At 40.3% G+C, this 19,187-nt stretch overlaps 3 protein-coding genes across 3 annotated transcripts; 1 reads left to right on the forward strand and 2 right to left on the reverse strand.

Moving 5' to 3' along the window:
- Window positions 1-1,470: 1,470 nt before the first annotated feature.
- Window positions 1,471-7,541, forward strand: epoa (erythropoietin a; the record flags this gene model as incomplete). The annotated part of the gene is made up of 5 exons (XM_083904836.1): window positions 1,471-1,549; window positions 5,586-5,716; window positions 5,824-5,910; window positions 6,082-6,246; window positions 7,389-7,541. The coding sequence occupies 5 exons, from the start codon at window positions 1,471-1,473 to the stop codon at window positions 7,539-7,541; spliced, it is 615 nt and encodes a 204-aa protein (XP_083760962.1).
- Window positions 7,542-9,185: 1,644 nt separating this feature from the next.
- On the reverse strand, window positions 9,186-11,309 carry pop7 (POP7 homolog, ribonuclease P/MRP subunit). The gene is made up of 2 exons (XM_083902794.1): window positions 11,171-11,309; window positions 9,186-10,156 (listed from the first exon to the last, which is right to left on the reverse strand). Exon 2 carries the CDS (start codon window positions 10,083-10,085, stop codon window positions 9,654-9,656), a length of 432 nt encoding a protein of 143 aa, XP_083758920.1. The 5' UTR covers window positions 10,086-10,156; window positions 11,171-11,309; the 3' UTR covers window positions 9,186-9,653.
- Window positions 11,310-12,971: 1,662 nt separating this feature from the next.
- Window positions 12,972-18,576, reverse strand: LOC310941836 (up-regulator of cell proliferation-like; the record flags this gene model as incomplete). The annotated part of the gene is given in 3 exon segments (XM_083907084.1): window positions 12,972-12,976; window positions 14,969-17,793; window positions 17,795-18,576. Coding segments are annotated over 3 exon segments (3,612 nt in total).
- Window positions 18,577-19,187: the final 611 nt, after the last annotated feature.

Here is a 19,187-nt window from a genome sequence, read left to right on the forward strand (position 1 = left end):
CAAAGTGTTCTCGACCTCACACTGAAGCTGCACAATTATGGTTGTGGGACTGAAGATACTGTAACAAATACAACACTTTGAATTCCTGAAGCACTTCTTAATCGAATAATTGCAGTTCCTCTCGAGTCAGATATTGCGATTTTGATGATTTTGCGATTCATTGTGCTGCCTTAATCCAAACTACACTGTGATATAGCAGACCCACAAATTAAAGGTGCCATATGTAAGAATGTGGCCAAAAACGGTTACTACATTCAAATTCAAAAGACCGAGGTCTTTTAGGATTCGTTTTCTGACGTAACTGGCAACCCGTGGTTGCTCGGCAGCTGAGACTCTACTGACTGCAATGATTGGTAGACGGCGGTAGGTGGCGCCACATGCCAAAACATGATTTGCAGTCTGCAAAATATTTTTTTTTAAAGCAAATATTTTGGCTGTACTGTTGTTGTTGGTGAGTTCAGTTTGTTGTATGAACATTATTCCTGAGTCTCTGTGACATATTATGAGCACTTTATGGCCAGTTGCTTTAGATTTATTACATAACATAACACCTTTAAGAAATGCACAAAAAGTGACAACATCTATTACTCCTATGACTCCGTTTGCTCAGAACCCCCTCATTTGTATCTGCTGCCATGACGTACGAGTTTCTGCACACCAATGTCTGTTCCCCCCCCCATCGGTAAAACTGGACATGGACAATCAGTCCATCAGCTTCCATTTAAGTGGCAATCTGATTGCCCCGTTTCCTCATCCTTGTTTTATTTACTCTGCAGGGGCATTTCCTTTAATCACAACACGAAGGCCCGTATAGTAAACAGCATCCATGGTGCTTCATTGACCTTAACATGACAGCAGTGTCTGGGCACAGACACATTCAGGGTGTGCGAGGATGCCACTGTGGGAAAAGAGGGCGGAGCAGGGTGAGGGGAATAAGAGTTGGCATGTCATCAGGCTCAGGACGCAAACATTGTTTGTGGTCCTGTTTGTAGCTGATCGATCCACACGTGCTGTGAATAAACCCCTCTCTTAAGTACAAGACTGTGATTGTGCGTCTGGTCAGTGAACGCACCATCATATCCCACCATCTTTTGAAATGTTGTCAGGGTTACATCAGCAATATTTAACAATGAGTTATTTTCATTTTCTTTTAATATACTACTGTTATAACCAGTCACTCGAACAATGGATGGGAAGTCTCCACATGGCTTTTTTTTGGGAGACATTATTTACTTTTTGGAGCAAATGTTTTATAAACAGGGATTGCCTATTATTTGGACAATGAAAGAAAACAATTTTTTTTTTACCCTGGGGGAGGGAGACAGTTTAGATTGTCATCCTAGAAAACAATGCAACTTTATTTTTAAAGTCATTAATTAAAAGAAAGGAAAAAAATCAAACAGGATCAGTTTTTAGAAACACCTACCGGATAAGTGCAAGAGATCCACAAAAGAGCTTCGTTTCCAATTAATGGGCAATAGTCGGACCTATGGGCCAAACCGCGAGGAGCCAGTGAGGGGCTATGAGGATACTGCTATGGAGTTTCCCAGTGAGTTATGGACATGCCTTCGTGATTTTTTTCCCCCCTCTCCCTCTGTACCCTGCCTTTAGTCATTACTCTATTTTCACGCTTTACGCAAATGCGCTGGTTGATGTTTAATCGCTCCAAGCGGTGCGCCCGCGCGCCCTTGCGGGTTATCACGTTATCTCTATATCCTCATGGGAGGTAAATAAAAAGGTTTTGCCAGAGCACAGCAGTGATGCAGGGTCTGGTGGGTGACTGCTCTCTCACCGTCACGGACCCACACACGCGGACACCGGAGCAGCTCTGGGTGCCGCGCACTTGGTCGCGTATGTTGGACTGTGTATATGTCGGAGCGCCTTTGACTTGAGCCGTGACGCTTCTGCTGTCGCGGCTGTTTTTAAAAGATGCGGCGCCTGTTTGTAGATGTTGCAGAAATCTTGTAGAGGTAAGAGCAATTTCACACAACCCTGTGAGCTGCGTGGATACTTGGTGCGCATTACCTGGAAGTGTATGGATATGTGGATGTGTAGCCACATCTTGTGTGTTTGTGTCTTGTGATCGTGGGTCTTTGAATCGTTGTGCCTGTTTTCCCCTCTGAGTTTTTTGCCCAGCTCCACATTCTTCTGCTGAGACCTGCAGCAATTCTCATGCCACTAAATTGAATTTATTAAACGCAGTTCGTGGAAATTCCACTTCCTTGAAAAGTGCTGCACATTAAGTTACACTGCAAAACTATAATCTTCTCAGTGCACAATCATTTAATTCCCTCTTTAAACAAGCCATTAAGCAAACCTAACAGGACAGAGAAACGTCAGCCTCTTATTTTGCTGATGTTTGGCATCATGCTGGACCTGAACCTGACTGAGTGGAGCAAAGCACTGCAGTGTTTTTGTGAGTGACAGGATTTATTCCCACGCACATGATACATGTGTTTCCAGTGAGGCACTGAAGATACTGTAGCCTGTGAGAATTGATTTGAGTTTTTCCTTTTTTTCTTCGTCGCGTTCACTGGGAAAAAATACCATCTCAAGTCATTCTCCACTACCATGACACAGCAGAGTGGTAAGTCGAGGATACTGTGCGGCAAAAGCTGAACGTGCACTTTTAGGCACCGTCGTGATGTCAGCGGAAAAGAGAAAAGGTTGTTCAAGGCTGATTCCAGCAGAGCCAAACAGGAAATGATGTCACACTTGTGTTAGCAGCTTATTTACAGCTCTGTATTTTGTCAGCGGGGAAGACCTGTTCAGAAAAAGCGGGAACATTCAGTCATCTCCTCCCTGACCACTCACTTTAAATTGCTGGGCTCAGTTTGTGTGCACCTGTTTGACACGTGTCACTTTTGTGACATCTAATGGCGATCCCTTTCATCTAGAGCAGCCATCCCCACAGGTGGGTCACATGAGCGTCTTTTTCGGTCACCAAACAAACCTACTCAGATTATATTTCCTGTATTTTACTAGTTCATCTTCTCAAAATGATATGTTGTCACAGTAATGGCAGTAAGAAGTGTTGGAAGTGTTGCTCCTGTTTACTGCATGCACTACCTTTCCTAAGATGGTGTAAACACAACTTTCTGCACATGTCAGTCTCCCACCCTCAATGTCAATGCATCACATTGATGAGGGCAGAGCTGGTGTAGAAACATGGCGGCCTGAGACGGCACTTCCTCTAACAAAAAGGACGTATGACAATGTAATGGATGGCATAGTCAATATCTGCCAATAAACCCTCCTCACTGGACCTTTAAAATAGCACATGCCAAAGGCATCATTCTCACGCGAGCATCTGGTCACCTTTCCAAAGCATCCGTCACATATCTGGATTGGACCTTGCCATTTTCCAAAGCACTGCCACTTGTGGACCACTGGTTCCAATTCAAAATAGCAACATGGTTTTTGGCATGGTTTCCAGTGCACATGCGCATGCCTATGCAGTTCAGAACGATGCATTCTCACGTAGGCAATGGAGGAGGTGAAAAGGTCACTGTTAATCCGCAAGCTCGGTCACACTCACAGATTTAACAAAGTGACCGCAATTTGGGCAAAGACACATGTCAGAGAGGGCAGAAAGGAGGCCATTCTTCTGCGCAGACACCACTGCCTTTGAAACGTCGTTACACGCTGCTACAATGCCGTAAGCGACTCAAGCGAGCACGTCTCGCAAATCTCCACGAGACGGTGATGTAAAAAGACCGGACGTGCAGAGATTCAAAGATTATTATTCATGTTTTGCTGTGCACAAATGGACAAACGCCTTCCCGTAAGTTTGACCGGTGCTCTGTCACATTCAGTGTTCATTACCTGTCACATCTATATTGCAGTCATAGCTTATATTGATCGTAAGTCGTCATGAGCCATTTTTTTTTTCCCCAATTATCCTACAAGTTATAACTTATACAGTTATATGTTAAGACTTCAAACCAAATAGGGTCAATCTCAACAAAGGAGAACATAACAAGCAGTTGACATGAAGGATATGTTCACACTAAAAATTAATCTAAAATATATAGATACAAGCAAATAAAATGATGTATGTGTGTGTGTATTTATATAAATATATGTGTATAAATATATATTTATATATAGACACATATACATACATATATACACATATGTATACATATATATACACACACATATACATACATACATGCGTGTATACATGTATGAATATGTGTATATACACACATACATACATGTATTTATGTATGTATATGTATATATACACACAATTATATACATACATACATGTATGTATGTATGTTTGTATATATGTGTGTATATATACACACATATGTATGTATGTATATATATATACATACACACATATATATATATATCCATGTATATATATATATACACACATATATAGCCATGTATATACATTATGTATGTATATATATATATATATATATATATGTATATACATTATGTATGTATGTATATATATATATATATATATATATATATATATATATATATATATATATATATATATATATATATATATATATATATACACATATATATATATACACATATATATATATATATATATACACATATATATATATAAATAAGTGTCCTTTTGTCCTTTGGTCAGACACTGATATTTAGGAGCTAGCAGTGTTTTTAACAACACACACCTGATAGTACCATGCACTGTTTATTTATGTAATGGTGTTCATATTTACTGAATGACGAGCCTGAAAGGACTATGATCACTTGCTCGTGGGAACAAGGAGAGGTTATGTTGCCGTTTATCGTAAGCATAGATCGGTTAATAGTTGCAAAACACCGGAGCACACTATGACTCGTGAGTACAATCAGTATATAGTACGGGTCATGGTATAGGAGTTGGATGTGCAGTTGCAGGATGTGCGTCAATGACTGCAGAGAGTGGAGTGCGGGGTTTAAATTGACTTTGTACTGCAATATCAGTCCACCTCAATTTGTGCCGTTATCAGAGTCTGGGAACTTAATCTAGCCCGAGTCTGACCAATCTTCGTTTGGAAGGTTGCCTGTATTCTCTCTCTCGTCCTTTTGCGTCACACACTTCGCGGCTGTGAAAGGCTGCATTCAACATGTGGCACGGAGGGAACAAGGCTGGATGCCCACATGACATGAAGTTAAATGAGCAGCAGAGCCTCTCTGATTGCCAAGTATATCAGAAAAGTTCAGAGCGTGCTCCGACTCTTGTTTCTTTAATCCTCAGCAGTAAACTAGCATCTGAATAAACTGCCAACTGTGAATCAGGGTTAAATATGTCGACAGTCATTTCTGCCTCGTCATGGAACGTTAAGCCTTCTTAGGTGTCGTGTTCCAGAATGAATCAGAAAGAATCACACCGACTCATCATGCTGACTCATTACATTGTCAGTTACATCTTTGACACAACATCTGTGTTTGAGAAGCTACCTGATCCACAAGAGTGTTGCTGTTTTATTGATCAATGCTCTTACTTTTCCCGTCACAGCTGTTGCCAACTAGTTGATGTTTTTGATGCTTCAGCAGCCACTGAACACCTTATGTTTGTGTGTGTGTGTGTGTGTAATGTGCAGGACTGCTTGCCTTGCTGTTGGTAGTGTTGGAGTGGACCCGGCCAGGCCTCCCGTCCCCGCTGAGGCCGATCTGCGACCCGAGGGTCCTGAACCACTACATAAAGGAAGCTCGAGACGCAGAAGTCGCTATGGTGAGAGCAAAATGTATGCATGCGCTTAGACATAGGAGCAGGTGGAATTTGCTGGAGTCGCCCGTGGTGGACATTTACTGAGCGTCATCACCGCCTTGTTTTCGTAGAAGTCATGCAGAGAAGGATGCAGCCTGTCCGACTCTGTCACTGTGCCCCAAACCAGAGTTGACTTGGATGTGTGGGAGAAGAAAAATGTAAGTAACCACAGAAAATGAGTGTTGAAACAGCCGCAGAGGTTATAAGATCTGTGCAACTTTGACTTGTGTTATTTTGCAAAAGTAGAAGTGAATACCTGCTGCTTCTGTTCCTCATTTCTCCCATGGTGAGACTCTTCAACTCTTGTTCTTTCTTCATGAATTGTCAAGGCGCTGCAGCAAGCCCAGGAGGTGCAGTCCGGTTTATGGCTTCTACAACAGGCCCTCGGCTTGCTACGGACCTCCGTCACCAACACAGCACTGCACAGCCACATAGACAACTCCATAAGAAACCTGCTCAACATCAACGCTGTGCTTCGTAGTCTCAACATTCAGGTGAACATGTTTGTCACGTCAACAGTATGAATAGAATATCAAAAAAAATCTAGGGGTGGGAATGGCAATGTGAACCCCAACAATAACATCACAATTATTGGTCTTACTGAAGAAAACAAAATCCCACTAAAACCTGGCATGGATTTGGAGTCGTCATCGTCTTTAGCCAGTTAGCTTCACCCTTATTCTTGTCGTAATCTCCACAAAGATGAGATTTTTTAATTAAATGATCAATATTTGGCAGCAAGTCTATCTCAGGGTGAAGATATATTACTGAATCAGCTCTACGCAGGCCGCCATTTTTAATCGTCGTGAGTTTTCAGCTGCAACATCACCAATAAATGTTTATTGCACTGAAAGAACGGCTGGGTTTTTTTTTTTTTTAGTGACAGAGAAACCCAGGGATATCATGGGACCATATGCCTATTTGTGACAACACTGTGGGCACGGTAGCTGCTCAACAAGCTTTGCACATCACTGAGGTTATGACAACACAGTCTTTTAAGTGATGTGAAGCCATGAGAACACAACTCAATTGTGTTAGGGTTCAAACTCAGGCTTCTAAACAAATGTTTTGAGATGGTAGCAGCAACAAGACAAATGGTGAAAGAAAAAAATAGTAATTCTTTTTACTTTACTTTACTTTTAAGTTTTAAAGGTGCATTATGTAATAAATCTAAAGCAACTGGCCATAAAACCCTCCTAATATGTCACAGAGACTCAGGAATAATGATCATATAACAAACTGACCAACTCACCAACAACAACAGTACAGACAAAATATTTGCATTAAAAAAAATATTTTGCAGACTGCAAATCATGTTTATGTTTTGAAATCATGTTTTGGCATGTGGCGCCACCTACCGCCGTCTACCAATCATTGCAGTCAGGAGAGTCTCAGCTGCCGAGCAACCACGGGTTGCCAGTTACGTCAAAAAACGAAACCTAAAACACCTCGATTCAATTTAGAATTTAGTAACCGTTTTTGGCCACATTCTTACATATGGCACCTTTAAAGGGAAATATTACCACCATGTGGCCATCTTAGAAGCTAAGATGGTACAAACATTATGCAGCTTTGCTTTGCCTCATTTATCAAATGAATATAAGAGCAGTAAATATTCCTTTGTTTCCTCTCGTAGGAATATAACCCACCACCAAGTGCAGTTGGGCTTGAGGGAACATGGAGGGCATCATCAGCAGCAGATCTGTTTCAAGTCTACGTCAATTTCTTGCGAGGCAAAGTGCACCTCCTCCTTTTGGGTGCGCAGGCTTGTCAGCCAGATGTCAGCTGATCGGCCGATCTCCCTTCTCCGGACGAAGCGAATTTGTGCTCTCAAAGGCAAAAGGAAGGACTTGACACCGTTGACCTGCACCCTGGCTGGCGTACGTGGTGTGGAAAGAAAGATACAGCTCTACTCGCATACACAGAGGAAGTTGTACGAAAAAGGACAGTCCGAGCCAGACTGTGGATGGACGGGGGATGGCTGCACATTGGAACAATGATGTGATAAATGGTCATGGTGGACGACTGACCGAAATAAGGCCTTTGGGAAGCACTGCTCCAATAGCTGTTCTACTGGCACTCTCTTGCACTTTGTGTTTGGATGTACTTCTGTTTGTGTAAATCAAGACTGTGAGTTTAAAATATGCACATAATGCTCATGTGTTTGCTTCCAGCCAGACAGACACCCCCCCCCCCCCAACAACACTCATCTCTTTGAGTGAATAGTGGAGTGAAACCAGGAAAAATGGAGGACTGAGAGGTTGTGTCCAAAAATTAGAGGCCTCTCCCAACATTTTTAACTGTGCCTCACAGAAGGTCTTCTCAGTTTTTTTGTGAATATTTTTAATATATTTTGTCAAATGACTATTTATACAGATTTTCTACTTCAAAGCTTGTCTTTGTATTTTTTTGTATGTCAGATTTTAGTAGGGCTCCTTGCCTTGTTCTCATGTGTGACACATATGCAATGGTGTTGGACATCATTTGCACCGGCATGCTGCCGTCTTCCTTTTTATAGACTGTACATACCCTGACTGTCACCGTTTCTCACTACATGTTCCTGCTGAACAACAAGGCAAAAGACTAATCAGTAGACGCCAACATTCAGTTTGAGTGAGCAGAAGTCATCAGTGACTGTTGCTGCATGGCCAACACACTGATAACCATTGCCTGGGAAAAAAATAATAATATGGTGTTTGGCTTTTACAATTAACATCCTGTGAGGCTCTAATTGCAAATAGTTTTCCAGAACGTGACGTCTAATGGCGCCTCCTCCCTGCCTGTTGTTTGTCAAATGGCAGACAGGCAATCAGTTAGTGCTGGGAACTTCAGGTTTTCTATAAAATGGAAGCTCAACTTTTTCCGACTACTTCAGTGTTCTTCCTTGTTTTTTTTCCCGTATTTTTTTTTTTATCTTGTTGAGGAAGCGCAAGATGTTTTTAAGGATGTTTGTACGTGTTTTCTTTCCTGTTATGTTGTGTTGTTTTGTCCCATAACGGTTTTATTTGATATTTAAATAGAAAAACATTATTCTTGGGAAAAGAAAAGGACAGACGGAACCACAACAAACGCAAGTCAGTCCAGTTCATTCATGACATTTGTCTTTTCAAATCAGTGGCTTTGAAAAGCTGAAAACAAGCTGCTAGTTCAGACTCTGCAACACTCCGTGATCAGACTTATCTGCCTTTCATCATACAGAAATGGTCATTAAAGATTCTCGCCACAGATTTGATTTTGTTCAGAAATCAGCTGCACCATTTTGACCAAAGTATACAATGATGCAAAGCAAAAAATTTAAATACGATTCTAAATATCTCTGACCCTCTGCTGAAGCCCTATTGCCAGTTGTTTCCATAGAAGTTAGCTGCTATGTTTGTGTGCAGCTCATTACTGACATCAAGTGGACACCAATAACACCTGCATGAAATGTAAACAGGTTTTCTCATGCATTTATTTATGAAAACACAAACATGAACCAAACACTAGCACAGACCTGTGGGTCTTTAAATTAAAAGACAGTGTTTTTTTTTTGTTGTTTTTTTTAAACACAGTCATGTCAAGATGCATGGCAAAAACACTTAAAGTCTTCAAGTATTAAATTACACTGAGGTTTCATCAAAAGAACACTGCTGCTTCATGTGTAGGTGAACGCCGAGGCAGCATCATTGCATGCAAACTAAAAGGCAGGCTGCAGGACATGACAAAAACTGAGCAGAAAACATCCAGACAAAATACGGCTGTCCATTTCCAAAGTTTGTTGACACAGACATAGGCTGTACTCTTGCTTGTCTGCTCCATTCTATTGTGTTCTGTCATTGCCATTAAAGGTCATCACATAAAGAAAATAGAATGAAATGATGTCTTCTTCTTGACTGGGGACTCACGTCGAGCACAGCTTAGGTTACTGGGCGTCAGGGTAGAAAACCTTAATATGAATGGCTGAGTTGTTGCGTGTTCGTGTCATGGGCTCCCCTGCCTCATCAGGATCTTCAGGCTCCAGGTCATCCACCAGCTCCACAGTAGAGGTGTTTGCGGCCAGCTGTAGCGCCCCCTGGCTGCTGGCCTGTAACTGAAGGGCGATGTTGATAGCTCTGTTGATGGCAAGGCCCAGGCCGTGAACACAGATCTCCCTGTGACCGCCACCTTCCAGAAGCTTCTGACAGCGCGCCAGCTGAGCCCGGAAATCAGTCTTCATGTTGACATAGACGTCGTTGCGCCTCTTTGGGAGTTTCCGGGGGAGGCGCTTCCTGAGAGTGTACTCCACGGGGTCCATCTCTACAGCTGGGGAAGCAGAGTCAGCGTGCAGTGGAGCTGCCTGCGGGATTGAAGACATTCTGTGGTTCTGTCTTCCGTTTGGTGTGTGTCAGTTGGTGTATATATAAAGGCTGGACCCAAATGAAGAAGCTGGGGGACAATGTGAGTAAAGAGCCAGTCATGGATCGAGGTCACAAGAACATTCAGAAGCTGTATTTGGGCTGCAACTAACAATTGTTTTAGTTATCCCTAAATTTCATCAATTATTGTTTTTAATTTTCAAAAGATTTTAAACTTAAAACAGGATATAGACCAAATACAATGTTTGCTCAATGTATTGTTGCATCATTTTTTAGTGTGGAGTGAAAGGACATGTAACTTCTCCACAACAAGAGTGTCTGGCTTTTCAAATCTTTTGATGTGCAGGAAAGCGCCTTGTATGAGATTTCAGTGCTAAAATTTAAATCTCTAGTTTATTTATAAAACAAATGAACATTCTGTTTCGATATGCTTTGGCTAATAGCACACAAAGAGAAGCAACACAACCTCACATCTGAAAAACACATTTGCTGTGGCAAATATTTAAAATATGATTTGGAAAAAGAACAATGGTACATTAACACATTAACATGTAATATTATATATAAAAGGTAAAAATGCAGAATGCACAGTTTCATCTGCATCTCTTAAATCTTCTGGTGTGATATGCTTATTTTCCTCAACCAAATGTATATTAAAACGAGCTGCAGCCTAATAAGGACACACATATGTACTACACAAATTACCACAAAACAATTGTTTGAATTGTATTTTATACATCACTGGCAAAAGGACTAAGACTAGCCTCAGCAGGAGACTGTTTATGAGCAATCGACTATGACTGATGTTACAGACACATTATGGGTCTAATAACTACCCGTCCTTGACATGAACCAAATTAGCCTCGTTTGTTTACGTAAAAGTGAGTAAGACACGCCGAAGCGAAGGGAAACACAATCTTACTGTTATCTATTTTCAGATAAACCCAGCGAAAAAATGTAAACATACAATTTTGAGTATCTTAAGAGGTCACTGGTGGAGCTAGTCAAACATTAGCCGAGCGGCTCAGCTCGATATCCACGTTACTTTTTACGGTTTTATGAGTCCGTGTAAATACTCGCTTACCTTTACATTAAGGACTCGAGAGGTTTTCTATTTAGCCTTTGTCGCATCACAAGTGTCGAAGGTGCATGTTGTTTCACCTGACACAGCGATAGTCGCCGCAGCAAAACGGAGAAACGCGGTGTTTATGCTCAGCTGATGCCCCGGAAGTAATAAACAACATGGCCACACACCGCCCTTTGACTGCAGAGGGCAAAGCGTAACAGGAGAGGATGATATGTTTTACAGAATATGCGAGAAGCTGGGTTTATTTGTTGCTGTTTTGTTTTTAATGCTAACGGGATTCGTGGCTTTGTTCCAGTAATTGTAACAATGGGAATTGTTGGCATTGTTCATGTTGTGCACGGACGTCTTAGAGTGACGGACTGGAAGTGAACGTCCGACGAGAGTTGACAACAACAGTTGTGTGGATGTCTGTGTTCATACTATTTGAATAAAGACCCAGTGAGCAAGGTTAATGCTCGTCAGTCCAGTTTATAGAGTCAGGAGAAACAACGAACTGCAACCATGAATGTATAATATGAACATCCATGATTGAAACACTGATATTTAAAATGACCCCATATCAGAAAAGTGCCAATATTTTTGTCGTTTCGGTTTCTTTCTACCCCACTCGCGTTTCACAGAACCGGGATCTGTTTTGTTTTTATTTCATTAATTGTAGGCTCCTTTCAGATTTGTGTTAACATACATTTTCATCACACAAATTCAATGCAAGAATGGAGCAAATTCCTTTTTCTAATCTCACTTGCTGCCCTGATATAATCTAACCCAGAGGGTGTTCAGTATATTTGATAGTAGTAAGGCCACTAATGTGATTATGTCTGTGATCAAATGGCACCTCTGCTGCATTTAAAACACTATTTTTTTAATAAAATGCATTGTATGCAGGTTATGCATCATTTTGAATTATGACTAACAAACTCATGGAGGTATAGCAGCTTTATGTGAAGACATACAAGCATACTTACTATATCAATGCGGTCATGCACATGAGAAGTTTGCTAACCCTGACCCCTCATCTGTTCTGAGCATATAAACCCTTACTAAACTAACACTATACACATAGTAGAGCTAAGGGTGATTTGAATGAAATTCGATTTTTAGTTGTTTCTTCTGAATTAAACCTGAATGGTTGCACACAAGGGAAATAAAAGTGAATAAATATATGCACGTTTTATTTCATTACAGTGGATCCAGTAGCTAAGGGAACTTTGCTATAATAATAATAATAATGATAAAAAAATAATGCCACCATACATATCTGGATGTCTTCATGTCATGGGAATTTTAGATTTTTCAGGAAGAAACCAAAGTGGACTAATGAATAGAGAAAAATCAAGAGCATCAAGCTTCATTGATCATACCTATGTTGGACAGCAGATGGCAGCATTCTGCCATCTGCATAAAGCCATAAATGTTCATTCGTTTGTATTTAGAGATAAAGATCAAGGATTGGTAAGTGTAAGCTGCTTCCTCTAACTTACTTTACTAACTTTACTTTACCTCTCTGTTCTCCTTTTTTTGAGCTCAGCTCAAGGGTTTCTCATGTAATTCGACTGATGTCATGACCTGGCTCTATAGCAGTTACAAAAAAGAGGCAAATGCGTGTTGAAACTGAAAAAGATGGGACATTTATTCAAACAAGATCATGTTAAAACAAAGCAAATACAACACACACTAAAGTGTTTCGGTCAGTAGTATCAGGTTTGTCAAGCTGGCAGAAATCAAATGTACAGGCAAGAAGGAAAATCATTTCATTTCTGGGTTGTGCGTCTTACACAATTATGACACCTTTTCAGTGTCAGTCTGATGAGCCAACACATGAGTAAACTCATGGAACATTATTTTCAGTGAGGCACAGCCAGGACTGGGAAATCCTTTCACTTACAAGACTCTCTTTAGTATCACAGGACTATAATGTAAAATGCGAGCGTGAGAAGCCATAACTTCATGTGACACTGTTTTAACAAAAAAAGTAAAAAAAAGACATGTTTGTATTCAAATTGCCAGTCAATCTGCAATATGCATTTTTCAATATGCATGTTGACAACACCCCACATGAAGTGAATACTCTTTAAAATTAAAACATTTGGTACAAGTAAGAAAATAAAAAACAGAGAGCCTTCATTTAACATAAAAAAATATATATGCCAATTTCAAAAAGATGAAAAAGCTTTCTGTCATGCATTGACGACATGTTGATCTCACAATCTTGATGTTGAAAATGTATCTTTACAAGAAAAGCAGATTGAAAAAATTCTGATGTTACAGCATCCATCCATCCATTTTCTACTGCTTTTTCCTCATTGTACTAAATATGTCTCAATAATTAAGATGAATAACACAGTACAGACTTTACATGTAAATGATATATCACAGAAACAGAAACAAAAAAACATCATCTTGCATAGGATTTATTAAAAGAAACACACTTTCTCAACAATTAATGTCTTTGAACATCTGGATTGATGACTTCACTGGCAGTATAAGGAGGATCTATCACATAAAATCAAACTTTGATGTGGTCTATTTCTCAACATGTGCTCCCTATATGTACACTGACTATCAGACCATTAAACCTTATTTTATAGTATTAATGCATTAAAATGATTGTGCATAAAGGTGAGGACCAAGTGATCAAAATATACACGAGATGATTAAGACTGAATCAGTGGAATGAGGAGAACGTGAACCTCTAGTTTCTTTCTTCTTAATTCTTAAGTGACTGTTTCAGACTCTCGACTGCCTGTTCTCGTGTGATGTATTTCCATGAGGGAGGAATATCAGCAGGCTTTGCACCATGTGCTTCTGCAAACTCATCATTGAACCGAGCCATTACATATTTCCAGTAGTTCGATGCCTCAAAGGATCCATCAGGAGGAATTTTCCAGTCTGGAAAGAAATCTGTGTATTTCTTGTAAGGATGGCAATTACCTTTTGTTTCAGTAAAATGAAACGTTCGGTCACTGTTCACCAATGATGTGCATATGTCAGTCATAAGTTTTTTTGATCCATCCCATCTGTATCCATTCAGACCCTCTGGCCTATGTAGTTTAGCCATGTGCTCAGTGTGTGAACCTCCTCTTTGCACACAAGGCGCTGCACAAAATGGGCACTGTTTACCACATCCAGTGATTTGACTGAAAAGCTCATGCTGAGGCTTGATATCAAGACATTTCAGTTTCATGCTGAAATCTGTCGTTTTAAACTTTTGTCTCAGAGTTTTTTCCATGTCCTTCACAAATTGTGTGAACCAGTGAGCGAATTGTTCTTGGTTTGCTTTGTTCAGGATCATGAAAGCACCAAGAGCATCCTGGGGAATGACCAGTGTATCACCAAGTTCCTGACAGAAGTTTTTGATAAATGTTTTCAAGTCATCACTTGTTTTCTTTTTGGCTTTGCTGATTGCGTCATGTATGTTGCTGATGCTCCTCTCAAGATGCCGATCCTCAAACTTGCATGCTTTTGAACCTTCTGAGAAGTGTTTCACTGTTTGGTCGAGTATCCAATCCTTCACATAGTCCTCATATGAGCGGATGTATCTCAAGTAATCTGTATGGCTATCCTTTGAAAGCAAATCCAGTAAAATTTCATACTGGGTGTAGATATTTGCAATGAACTGTGGTTGAGCCTTCATTTCACTAATGATATCAGGACCCAGTTTACTGTAGACAAAGTTTTCAACTGCAGGCTTCAAGCACTGGTTGGTGAATTCCTCAGCTTTTTTTTGAGACTGGGCTCGTTTGTTGAACACATCTTTAAAATCTTTACAATACTTTTGTTTGTGTTTGTTCAAACATTTTTTGGGGTCATTCTCTTGTAAGAAGTCTTCATGCATTTTCTGAAAGTCTCTGGCTGCAACTCCACAGATGTGTTGTTTGAGAGAAACTTCAAACTCTATGTCTGCCTTAAAGCTCTGATTGTTTTCCAGCTGCTTATCAATCATGTGAAGGATCTCCTGGATGTAGACATCAGAGTAATTGTTCAGCTTTTTTGTGTTTGTCTCAGGTTTTTTTTTGTGAACTTTGTCATTCACATACTCAGTGCATTCAGCTATGATGCTGTCAGCCAGGGTTTGTCCCACAGTTCTAGGATCAGTAAGAGGTAAATACTTGCTTGCTACATGTTTAACATGCTTTGTGAATCCTGTGGCCTTGTATTTGAAAGGAGTTTTTCCACAATCGTTCAAGTTTTTCTGGCTCAACAATTCACATGCAAGACTCCCCTTAGAAGACAGATTTTTTCTAAGGCAGTGATCGACACTGGTGAAAACATTCATTGGTCTTTGTTCAGAGAAACTTAGTTTCTTCAATGTTTCAACCCACATCTTTTCAAATTCTTTGTCCAGCTCTGTGTCTGACATCTGGACTTGTTTCTGTCGACATTTATCAATCACTGCACACACTGCCTTTTCAATTTCTTCTGTGTGATCGTTCTTGATTTTGTCAAGTTCTGTCATTCCCTCCTTAATTTGTTTTGCTACAGTGAGCTGACGGTCCACAGAGCTCTCCATATCTTTTCGAAGATTCTTTGCACTGTTGACAAAGACCTCTTTGTACCTCTCCACTAGATGGACGTGACCGTCTTTTTGCTTGAAATACTCCTTTATTTTTTCAAGAAGCTCATTTTCCAACTTGGACAGCTTTGCAGAGGCTTCATTCTTTAAAGTCAAATCAAGTTGATTTAAGTCAGTTGTTTCAGATTTTGTAGTGTACCAATTTTGGAGTGTACCAAAATTGGAAATTGTTGTTTCAGCATATGTTCCCCACTGGTACATGGATTCTTTGACTTCCCATTCCCATTTGTTGTATTCTGTGCATAACCTCATGTATGCCTCAGCAACTAGACTGTTTCTGAAGCTGAAGATGAAGTTTTCATGCTTTACTGCCTCCCACATGCTTGATATCCAGCTTTCAAACTCTGAGATATTATTAGCAGAGGTCTCTTGATTTCCCAATAGTTGGATGATGTTTTTCTTGAGCTGATACACAGCTTCGCTGTATCCTGCATTGACTGGTGCCATTGGTGGGTTTCCATTCCACAGTCCAGGAATGTAAAAGTTCCCAGTTTCTGCACTGTAGTCCATCACATCAGTGAAGCACTTGTTCTTCTCTTTCTTCTCCATTTTGGCTGCTGCTCGTGTCATCTCGTTTAACTGCTCTAAGAGCAATGTCCTCTCTCTTAAGTTGTTCTCGTCAGCTGAAACATCCGACACGTTCTGGTGAACAAACTGACATTTAGGTTTTTTGCCCACCTCTTTCATCCTGAGAAAAGCATGCACAACTATTTGCAGGATATCCTTCATCTGTGTTGAATGTTCCATTGCAATATTGATAATGGTGACGTCGCTCAGCCCAACAACAAGTGTTGCAAGCTCATTGTCATGCTCATGGCTGTCATCCAGTTGTGCCAGCTCTGGTGACTTTAAGCCCTCAGTGTCAATAATCACCAAAAAGTCACAGTTGAGGACTTCTTTGACATCTTCATCGATTCTGATGAGTAACATGAAAGCACCTTGAGTGCATCGACCGCTGCTGACTGCAAACTGCACTCCAAACATGGTGTTCAGAAGAGTGGACTTCCCTGTGCTCTGAACCCCAAGGACTGTGACTACCAGAATTTTGTTATTTGGAGACACCAATAGTTTGAGCTGAGTGAGAACATCCTTCACCCATGTGAGAGGTATGTTGGATGCATCTCCATCTACAAGCTCAAGGGGAAATCCATCAAGCAGCAATTCAGCACAGATTTTAGGCAGATCCTTTAATTGTTTTTGTGACAGATCAGTTTCTGGAAGGAAAACTGAAGCTTCATAGATCTGACCCATTTCACGGAAAAAGTGTTCAGTTCCCAGTGAACTGTTGGAAAGTTTTCTATCAATGGCTTTGATTGCATCTTTGTTCTTAGAATCTTTGCATTTGTCTTTGTACTGCTTTCTGAGGTCAGACAGTTTTTCGCGAGACCGGTTATCAAGGTTCATTCGCAGCCACTTCAGGAAATAACATCTCTGTATTCCTGGGCATGATATTGCACTGATGAAACATGTCATGGCATCTGATATGTTATGGTCGCTCTGTTTTTTCCTGAGTTGTTTCTGCTTTTCCTGAAGGCCACTTATGTAGGTTTCGAAGTTTTCAGATCCAAGGTTTTTAAGTCTAAATCGTTCTTTCTCTAATTGTGTCAATTCCTTCCATATTTGGCCTTGCAGTGGAAGCTGACTTTCTTTGTACTCAAAGGTGTCTTGTATTTGTGCAGTAATTTCATCTGCATTTCTCTTGGCAGTTTTGCACTCTCTGCAGTCTTCATCAACCAAGATTCCCAGTTCATAGGAAATGTTAGTCATCTGCTCAATTGGCATCCTCATCTTTGAGTTCTCAATGACATTGTTGACTGCTTTCCGCAGATTTTGAACAAAATCTGCATCATTTTTCTGCTTTGTCTTAATAATGATGTTATCCTTGGTTAAGTTCAGTTTTTTTGCCACTATTTTTAGAGCATCAAAACTAACTTTGCTCTGATGGTTGCCGACCAAAAAGATCTGTGCCTTGTGGTTTTTGTTGGATAGCAGTTTGCACTCGGGGTCTATCTCGTCAAAAAAGACAAAAACTGCTGCCGATGTCTGACAAAAAAGAAAACTGAGTTTCAAAAGAGGCAATGTCCCCACGAAGATTAGCCACAGCTACTGGTTCACTGAAAATGTCTATGTTTACGTTTCCACATGGTAAGTACCAAGTCATTTCAGTCAGTCCATTAGATATTCTTCTTGGTCTGTCACCACATTGCATGTCATAGTGTACAAAAGTATCATGCTGTTGTTGAGAATTGCTCAACATCATGTTGAGGATCTTTGACTTAGACAGGGAGCATTTCCCCAGTCTCACAAAAGATATCATTGGGAGTTCAGAGCGAACAATTCTGGCTTCAACAAAGCCTTTGGATTCTAAGACTGACTGAGGTCTGTACTTTTTAACAATGTCTCTCATGGCCCACAGCATGAGTGTGCACTCATTTGTGGCTAAATTTGGAAGCAGCAGTGGCACAGAAAACTGGCACATGGACATTTTGAGTGCCAGTTCCTGTTGCAAAAAACCATCAGAACACAAGAAGAGAGCAGTGATTATGTCAAGAGGGTTTACCATGTGGTCTGTGTTTGGAATGTCCAGCAGATCATCAAAATCAGATTCAGCATTCTCTGATGCTGGGTTGTTGGTTGATTCACATTCTGTGTTCACATTTCTTGCTGTGACATTAACCATCATTAATTTCTTCAGAAAGTACCATGGAAGATCTGACTGGCATTTGGCAGGTTCGTCACTAATGGTCCTCTTATCAATCTGAAGTACTTTGCCCAGTGAAATCTTCTCTGTGTAGTGGTCCTTCAACCCCAGATCCTTTAAGAAGCTCATCAGTTGTGTCACTGTAAAAAAGATGATCATTATTTATAATTTTTTCTATTAAAGTGAAAACTTAAATTAATCATCATGGACCATTAAATGCAGTTTCCGAAGAACAATGTATGTAGATGAACTAACAATAGTTTTATCTTCAAATTGTGGAAATCAGAAGGTGAGGTACCCCAGTTCAAAGTGAACAATATTTCAACCCTTTTTTTGCTTAAGTATCTTATTTGTGACTCAAATCCATGCAAACACTTACTTTTTTGATCCATGACACCACTGTCTAAATTTATAAGAACATCAATTGTAGATGATTGGCAAATGCAAAATATACACGTCATGATCTTCATGAATGTGGAGTGTTATGGCTGGATTAGTGTTTAATTTATATAAGTGTTGATTAATGAATTAAGGACTATATTGATGGACCGTATTAGGTAGAAGTGTAGTGTTAGAATTGTGAAGTGGCTGAGGATGGCAGAAAGACATTAAAAGACAGATGACAGACAGCATTTGCTTCTGGCCTGCATGTTCACTGTCTGTCCACTTGATGTTCTTAGTGACTTGCAAGGGAGTTTGTGGTGTGTTTTACTTGTTTGAAGTACACCTTTTCTCTTTAA

The sequence above is a fragment of the Microchirus variegatus genome (assembly GCF_963457635.1).
Source record: "Microchirus variegatus genome assembly, chromosome: 2".
NCBI classification, from domain to species: Eukaryota; Metazoa; Chordata; class Actinopteri; order Pleuronectiformes; family Soleidae; genus Microchirus; species Microchirus variegatus.